Source organism: Triticum urartu, unplaced genomic scaffold (genome assembly GCF_003073215.2).
Source record: "Triticum urartu cultivar G1812 unplaced genomic scaffold, Tu2.1 TuUngrouped_contig_5188, whole genome shotgun sequence".
In the NCBI taxonomy this organism is placed as follows: domain Eukaryota; kingdom Viridiplantae; phylum Streptophyta; class Magnoliopsida; order Poales; family Poaceae; genus Triticum; species Triticum urartu.
This window is the reverse complement of record NW_024115841.1, coordinates 1-8,721: the sequence shown is the minus strand read 5'-3', so window position 1 is coordinate 8,721 and position 8,721 is coordinate 1. Positions and strand designations below refer to the sequence as shown.

Below are 8,721 nucleotides of genomic sequence, written 5' to 3'. Positions count from 1 at the left end.
ACATCAAATTGTCTACTAATCTCTCTATTCTCACCTTGTATGATGTCGAACTACTCCAGATTTTAATTATTTTGATGATTGCCTGATTTGTTATGCGTCGCCGCTCTAGGCCCAGGCACCCGTGACCATTCAAAAGCTCGAAGAAGTAGATGCCCCGTAGAGGGTAAGCACGGAGGACGAGGATCCCCTGCCGTGCCCCAGCCTACCTTTGAGTCACTGATACATGGGTCTCACCTGTCAGTGACTCAGAGGCAGGGCATGGCAGGGATTGTAAAGTCAGAGGATCCACGTGCAAGCACGGATAGTTTTTGTGTGCCTGCCAACGATGACCAACTGATCTACTTCGACATACGGGCAGAGAGCACAAGCAGCGGTAGGATATGATTCTCTAGGTTTGTACTCTAGCAATATTGATAATTTTTTTCTAATATAACTGCAGAACTTCATTACTTTGTATATGATGATTTTTTGGAATGGTCTATCAGAATTGTCATCCAAACATGTATATATACAAGCTAAAATCCACTAAGCGAACCATTTGGTTATACAATAATTGTTATTGTTCGCATAACTTAAATTTTCATATGATAAGATTTCGTAGCAAGGCATTTAATTCATATCATATTACAAAGTCATTTGATTAACAACTTTGTCTACTTGGCCCGTATGTGAAATTATTGACGAATATTAGCTATAGCTAGACATGCTCCATCTGCAAGAAAAAAGTGCGTGTGTGCATGTGTGTCTACTGTCTTGGCCAGGCTTAGATATGAAGCTATCCGGAAGTTTGTGTGGCACAAATTTTTTTTGGCTTCATCGATATCTTGGCCCCCTTATGTCTAAATCCTGGCTCCGCCCTTGATGATACATCCGCAGTTTCATATTGTAGCCAGCTAATCAATTACCAGCTCTCAATATTCTTGTTAGTTGCATCTTTAATTGCACACAATATCTGCTTGACGCGAACAGAGACAGTAACATTGATCGATCGATCGACGTGGGAGGCTACTCCAAAGTTCAAACCAGCCAAGAGATCCGATCACAATGGTGTCAGCGACCGACAAGCTGGGGTTGTGGCCAGGCTGGTTCTCCATCTTAACTGGAACTAGAGTACACGATCGGCGGGATCTCAGCTCCAAAAAACAAACCACCCGCCACGTCCCCTGCCGCGGGGTCTATATGCGGCGTCACCTAGAGAAACGGGAGACACACATTTAAGCACCACGTGAATGATCTATAGATTAAGCTATCACTTGACTTCCGGAGTGCTTTGCTTTTGTTATTGTGCCTCCGAGAAACAATGTCCATGAGTTTGCAGCTTCTACATACATATATAGGAGGGAGCTGGCCAGCTATTGTGTTTGTGTCGTGCCATCCATGCATATGAGAGAGCAATAAAAGTAGCCAGGGTTGTAGAGGAGCATATGCTGGTTAGCTTGGGCTAGCTAAGAAGCATATACTCATGGAGCTTGAAGGGTGTGTGGATTGGAGAGGGAATGATGTGGATCGGAGGAAGCATGGAGGCATCAAGGCTACAATCTTCCTCTACGGTGAGCAACAAACTATAGCTGTTTCTGTCATACTATAGCTAGCCTGGGGGCGCACGCATGAATAAGGTTCCGTGTGATGATGCACCTGGGGCTGTTTTTGAGATCTCTGCTTGTCTGAGCTCATTTCCGTATATAAACTGCCCACTGCTTGAGATAATATTACACATGAACAATGTGTTATTTGCTATACGTTATTTTCAGCCTCCGGTCGATGTTTCTTTCCTTCCAGGCTTCTTGCTATACGATCGATCAGAGCAGGGAAATAAAAGGTAGTGTTCTTCGCATCAGAAATAGAGTGAAAAACGCACTTCCCACGACCAGGAGGCAAATATTATGTGCCCAGCGTCAATATCTTGCTACCTTAATATTTGTCTAAAGCAGCGAACAGGAAAGGCTAACATGACAATCGTACCAATACTATCTACATGCTAAGGATCGATAATGCAACAATCCAATGACCTAGAAATAGGTGCTTTATAAATTTGAAAAAAGAAAAGAAAAAGAAATAGGTGCTTTATTGCATTGGATGAAGATGACCCTTGCATGCATGCCTAGTGATTTGGTCACGTTCTCTCTTAACTGACATGTAAAGTGTAGGGATCGATATGTATGAGTTTGGTGCCTCAACTGTGCACATAGTTCACTTTGCCCCTTCATCTTTTTCTGGTCATGTATCTTTGGTCCCTCATTTTTCTAAACCTGGCAAACTTGGTTCCTTACCCGGTTTGGCTCTTGACCTCGTTCATGCTGGCACATAGGAACTTGCCACATCATAGCATACATCGTGAGAAGCACACCCTGAAGTAGAGGAGAGACATATGGGGGAGGCATAGCTCCATGGGGGCAGGGCTAGAGCTCAAGCGGAGGTAGACGTTTTATCTCATAAACTTCGATTTTGCATGAATAAAAGTCAACATGCCCCCACCCCCGGCGTACGCAAAAAAGATGATCTCCTACCAAAATGGAACATCAAACGAAATCTGAGGACATAGTTTATGACTTCCAAGCATTAAACAAGAAATGGGGCAAGTTTTTTTTTTTGTGGCGCAAGTTAAAGAAGCAGCCAAATCCTTGTTGATCATGCCTGATCATGAGAAATTCTGAAAAGAATCTTATGGTCAAGAATTAATGGTCCTTTCCTCCTCTTCTTACACTTCTCTCAAGCAAGAATAAATAAATAAAAAAGACGGCGTCATGGCAAATATTGAAATGCATCTGACAAAATGTTGGTAAAGATCATCTGTGCGGCTGCAAGTACCATGGGTGTAACTAGAAATTTGCCACTTCAAATTTCGTCTCAAATCTCCAGCACATGAACAATTTCTAAGCTTCCACCTCTGAGAGAGTATGTTTTTTCTTAACCAGAGTGACATGTACAAGATATTGCACTTGGAAGTCCATGACAGGACCTCTTGTCATCATCCCAGCAAAATGATCTCCTATAGCCTCAGAAAAAAGATACATCTACAAAGATAAAATATCGAACAAAATCTCAGGACATAGTTTATGACTTCCAAGCATTAAAAACGAAATGGGATGAGGAAGCTAAAGAACCAGTCAAATCCTCGTTGATCATGCATGGTCATGAGGAATTCTGACAAAATCTCATGGTCAAGAATCAATGATCCTTTTCTCTTCTTATACTTTTCTCAAGCAAGAAAGAGGAAAAATAGTTAAATAAACGAAAAGACGCTGTCATGGCTAATACTGAAATATGATGAAGATAAACCACATCTGCCAAAATGCTGATAAAGATCATCTGTTCAGCTACAACATGTTGCACCTACTATGGATAAGTAGAAGTTTTACATTTCAAATTTTGACTCTCCACCATATGAACAATTGTAAGGTTCCACCTCCGAGGACCACCTCCCTTCGCTGACATGCATCTACCAAGATAGAATATCAAACAAAATCTCAGGATATAGTTTATGACTTCCAAGCATTAAACAAGAAATGGGGCGAGGAAGTTGAAGAACCGGCCAAATCCTCGTTGATCATGCATGATTATGAGAAATTCTGACAAAATCTCATTGTCAAGAATCAATGCTCCTTTTATCTTCTTCTTACACTTCTCTTAAGCAAGAAAAAGGAAAACAGATAAATAAATAAACGAAAAAATGTTGTCATGTCTCCTATCGCTGCAGCAAAAAGATATATCTGCCAAGATATATAGGATACCAAACAAAATCTCAGGACATAGTCTATGACTTCCAAGCATTAAACAAGAAATGTGGCGAGGAAGTTAAAGAACCAGCCAAATCCTCGTTGATGATGCATGATAATGAGAAATTCTGACAAAGCCTCATGGTCAAGAATCAATGGTCCTTTTATTTATCTATTTTCCTTTTTCTGGAATCAATGGTCCTTTTTCTCTTCTTATTACACTTCTCTAAGGAAGAAAAAGGAAAATAGATAAATTAACAAAAATACGTTGTCATGTAATACGATGAAAATACACCACATCTGGAAAAATGCTGGTAAAGATCATCTGTAAAGCTGCAACATTTTGTACGTACGACGGATAAGTAGAAGAACAACCTCCCTTTGGTTGAAAGCGGCATGCTGCATGTGCAAAATAACTCTATACTGAATATCTGGAAGATCTGCCACAGCATGGTCAACCTCGGACGGTATTACCAGCAACTCAGTTTCGGGCAAAGCAAAGTTTGGGCCCAACTGAATTCAGACTAGCTGTGTTTGTTCAAGCATGATATATCTATTAATTGGGCATCTACAACTCAGCTTGGTAAAACTGAGTGAATCTCATTGGTCCACACAGATCTGTTTGTAGGAATCAAATGGCTTAGCCTAACCTGAAAAGTATGATTTGTTTCACTCTTGCTGATCCTAAAATAATATAGTTGCATGCATCTTGAACCAGAATCGAACAATCTGTCGGAGCTGAATTCTATGTTCATTTGCAGTTTTGGTCGTGCTGCGAAGTTGCCCCAACAGTGCAAACTTCAGCCTTGTAGCCTATTTCCACAGGATACTACATCTGGATATTGTGACCTCCTCAGCTGTGATCACCTATCTGGTCGGTGCAATATTCTTCTTTGCTGCCCTGATGAACTTTATCGCTGGCGCATATATCCAGCGAACCACTGCTATATTTGTATTCAGTCCCCTTGCAGTCCTGGTAATTCTCCTTGCCCATTAAACTCCCTGTAAGAGCAATGTCAATCAAGCCTAATAGTGAAGTAGCAAACTTTTAATGGCCTTCACTATCTTGGTACTATCAAGTAAACTGTGAAGCTTTATGTTTCCCTTTGGCTTCTTAAGTTTCTATTTCGGCTACCAGGTTGAAGTAGAGATGCTGTAGTGAAGCATATTATCTAGAATTTAGTTCCCTTCTTTTTTGTTACTGACTACTGCAGTTATTGTATAAGATAGGATATAATTTTAGTCTTCTATAAAGACAATAAACATAAGAGCATGAACCAAAGGGTTGATAGTATTTTATTTCAGTAACTGACCAATTGAAGAGAGTGACCGCCCGTTGATTGAGCAATCTGCCAGTTGTCAACGGGCGGTCATTGTATGGAACGGAGGGAGTACTTAACAGTAACTACTATCAGATCATTTAGGTATCTAATAATTGTGATTGTGGAAGTAGATGACAAATCCTGAATTCTAAATATTTTCTGTTCAACGACACAGGGCTATATGTTGCTAGCATTGCAGGCATACTTGCCTTCACTACATCCTCTGGATTGTGAGATAAACAAAGAACCAAACAACTGTGAGTCAGCTAAAGGTTGGAGCTTAACACTGCTCTACTTGAGCTTATTAATGTTTGCCATCGGAGAAGGCTGCATGCGTGCTTGCATACCATTGCTTGGTGGAGATCAGTTCAGCAATGATGATCCAAAAGAAACACATCTCAAGAGTACGTTCTTGAGCTGGATCAAGTTTGCAAACTCCGTTGGAGCACTCATGGGATTGGTATTCTTAGTCTGGATCGAGAACAATTTGGGCTGGGCCCTTGGCTTTATGATATCTGCACTTATTGTACTTGTAGGGCTGTTTGTGGCAGCCAGTGGACTGCCTTTCTATAGAACACAGAAGCCTAATGGAAGTCCTCTAAAGGGAATATTGCAGGTAAAACTTCATACAGAGCACAGTATGCATGCTAATTATGAAGGTTCCAGTACTCATTAGTCTCATGTCATCGTTCCTACATCCTACTCCAAGTGAACAACACAATTCTAGACTATCCGGTCCAAGTTTTACAGGGTAGAACAGAATTTTGCTTGATCCCAATGCACTGGATTAGTCATTCTTATAATCTTAATCCTGAAAGGTCACCATGTCCCATCCCTAACTAGCATATTAGTTACTCATCAAGCAATAAAGGAATCAACACGCTAATTTTCAAAAATTGAATGTGTCTCATCCTGCATCTATCAAGTTAAAACAAGAAAAACTGAAGATGCAGATGGTTCTCAACATTCAAGTTATATTCTCCAGGTTCTTGTCACTTCATCAAAGAAGAGGCAGGTTGCTACCATAGATGTTATCGAGCTGCAGGAGATAGGAGCGGCCGATAGTGTTGATGGGGAAGGCAAATCTGAGAGCAAGAGCACTGGGTAAGTTCCTTAGTGGTCAATATTCCCAAACTCTTGCCTTCTGTTTAGCTAATTGTTAGTACATTTATATTTCTGAAAATAAGTAGAAGTGTTACAACCTAGGATGTCAACAATTTAAAGAGTAAAAGAAATGCCCGGACGTAGCAATATCGTGATATTAACTCAAGTACTCAACTATAATCCTTTTAGCATATTCTTGGAGAAATCTAGAATATATTTGATGGAGGTAACAATTCATTTTCATTCTGCAGCACCACTCAGGTCGAGGAGTTAACAAAGGCCATCACCCGAATGCTTCCAATCTTCATCAGCTGCTTGCTCATCTACCTGCCCTTCACGCTGCTAATGACACTAACGATACAAGTCGGCAGCACCATGGACAAAGGGATAGGCGTGATCCAGATACCTTCCGCCTCTCTAATTGCAATCCCAACAGCATTTCACATGCTTATGCAACCATGCTACAGGCAGATATTGACGCCACTGCTAAAAAGATTTACAGGCCACACACACGGAATCACCCCACTGCAGAGTATCGGTGCTGGCTCGGTGTGCGGGGTAGCAGCAGCATGCCTTGCGGCGTTAGTGGAAACAAGAAGGCTGACAGTCGCAGAACAGCACGGGCTAACATTGACAGGAGCAGGTGTCCCGATGTCCGTGTTCTGGTTGGTGCTGCAATTCTTCCTGCTAAGCATCATGGATGCAGCATCCTTCAGCGGACTGATTGAGTTCATAAAGAGCGAGTCATCTCCGGAAATGAAGCTGATAGCACCGGCCATGCAGTCCATCGTTGCTGGAATAGCAGCCTGGTTAGCATGTGCCTTCATACAGCTAGCGAACAATGCTTCACGGCACAGGGATGGCGGAAGAGGGTGGCTAGATGGAGCAGACTTCAACAGGACGCGCCTTGATCGTTTCTTCTTGTTGCTGGCAGGCTTTGAGTTTGTGGCACTCATCAACTATGCTTTCTGGGCGAGGAGATATGCCAAGAAGCAACGGAGCAGTGGTGTTTGATTAGTCGGTGATAGCTCTGAAAACTAAATAGCCAAGCATAGCGAGATACATAGGCAATAGGTGATAGACCAAATATTTTTTGATGAATTGTTTTAGGTAGTGTATCAATGCTATACAGACTGTAACTGAGAAATACTGTAATCTCCACCAATCAATATTCAGCAGTAGCTTGACAGCACCAGTGATCCATAAAATGTGTCATACAGATACGTTACCTTTTTCATTGAAAAGAAAAAAGAAGTGTCACCTCACAAAGTCATCAATAGATTCGTCGAACATCAAAGTGGAATCGTGGTAGTTGGAGCAATCGGGTAAGAACCATCGTACCCATCTTCCCAAGTCGATACCCTCGCAGCCTCCCCGCTGAGGGACTCAGCGCCGCGGCACCCCAATCTAACCACGAAACGCGGTGGCCGGAGAGTAAAAGGGATAAAAGCAGTTCAGATGCGGAGAAAGAAAACCTACCGCGGCGAGTCTCCGGCGAGCGGGCGGGGAACAGAGGTGCCGGACAATGCGGGGACCGAAACGGCGAGGTGGACGGCCGGCGTGCGTGAGATGGTAGGGAGAGTTGGGGGAACTGGTGCGGAGTGGGAGGGGCTCGGTCGCTCGGCTCAGCTCCGCGGTGGACGGCGGCGTGAAGAAATGCAGGTGGGTAGTCCAGTTTACTGCGCCAGCTGGGACCAGCTTATCTGTCACACCGACGAATGGGTCCCACCTGTCAGCATGTTCTTCTTGCTCCTCTTCCTCTCTTTCTCCTTTCCTGTTCGGCTCTTCCCCCTCACCAATCAATCATAGCCCCGCGGCAGTTTTCAGGGTTAGCAGGGCGCGGGCAGAAGCTGCGTCTGAGGGCCACGAGACAAGGAGTGCGGACGCGGACCGTGGAGGCGACGGCGGCGGCTGAGCTGCGTTTGAGGCAGAGTTATTTACTCAAAACCACCACATTATGGGCTAGGGTAACAGATCGATACCATATTTGAGGCAGGGCATAAAAAACCACCAAAATCGCGCCTAATCTGTAACGCGGAGCACTGATGCTCAAATTTGGTCGCGAAAACAGCGGATCTGACCGGTTGGGCCCACCTGTCGGGCTGATGTGGCATGCCTACGTGGATAGTTCGCTGAGGTGGCTGGAGGACCCACCTGTCGGCCTCTCTCTTATTTCCCCCCTCTCTCTCCCCAAGTCACCTTCTTCCTCAACAGCCCCGAGACAAACAGACATATCCAGCGCCAGCGGAGCCTTACCCCGGTGAGCCACCCAACCCCGACGAGCCTCCCCGCCGCCCCAACCACCTACCATCTGCCTCCACAAGCCACTGGCCTGCGCGGATCCATCCCTAGCCGCACCTCCAGCACTTGTCCGGCCCAGATCTGGCGAGGATCCGCCATGTCGCCCAGATCGCTGCCTGGCGCTAGCGCTGAGTCGGAAAGGAGCGCGACTGCAGGAGATCTCGCCCCGTGTGTTCTTGCTTCTGCCGTCGTTGGCTGCTGCTTGCCTGCGGGTGGTCCTTCCCCTCTCCGCCGCAGCGACCTCGCCGCGGTCCACACCCTGCGACTGTCCACATGAG

General features: G+C 44.4%; 1 protein-coding gene and 1 long non-coding RNA gene across 2 annotated transcripts; one reads left to right on the top strand and one right to left on the bottom strand.

Annotated features, from left to right (window-relative positions):
• Positions 1-1,358: 1,358 nt before the first annotated feature.
• On the top strand, positions 1,359-7,622 carry LOC125528892 (protein NRT1/ PTR FAMILY 4.6-like). Its single transcript, XM_048693312.1, has 5 exons — positions 1,359-1,550; positions 4,478-4,692; positions 5,214-5,654; positions 6,024-6,142; positions 6,394-7,622. The coding sequence occupies exons 1-5, from the start codon at positions 1,463-1,465 to the stop codon at positions 7,154-7,156; spliced, it is 1,626 nt and encodes a 541-aa protein (XP_048549269.1). The 5' UTR covers positions 1,359-1,462; the 3' UTR covers positions 7,157-7,622.
• Positions 2,542-7,760, bottom strand: LOC125528893. The gene is made up of 3 exons (XR_007292486.1): positions 7,622-7,760; positions 3,105-3,439; positions 2,542-3,014 (listed from the first exon to the last, which is right to left on the bottom strand). It is a non-coding gene; the product is annotated as an uncharacterized LOC125528893 (long non-coding RNA).
• Between the last annotated feature and the right edge of the window lie 961 nt (positions 7,761-8,721).

Bases quoted from the DNA above. Each gene is read 5' to 3' on its own strand.
- LOC125528892 (XM_048693312.1), top strand. From the start codon at position 1,463: ATGGAGCTTGAAGGGTGTGTGGATTGGAGAGGGAATGATGTGGATCGG. The intron at 1,551-4,477 runs GTGAGCAACAAA...GTTCATTTGCAG, and splicing joins GGCTACAATCTTCCTCTACG to TTTTGGTCGTGCTGCGAAGT. The intron at 4,693-5,213 runs GTAATTCTCCTT...TCAACGACACAG, and splicing joins TCAGTCCCCTTGCAGTCCTG to GGCTATATGTTGCTAGCATT.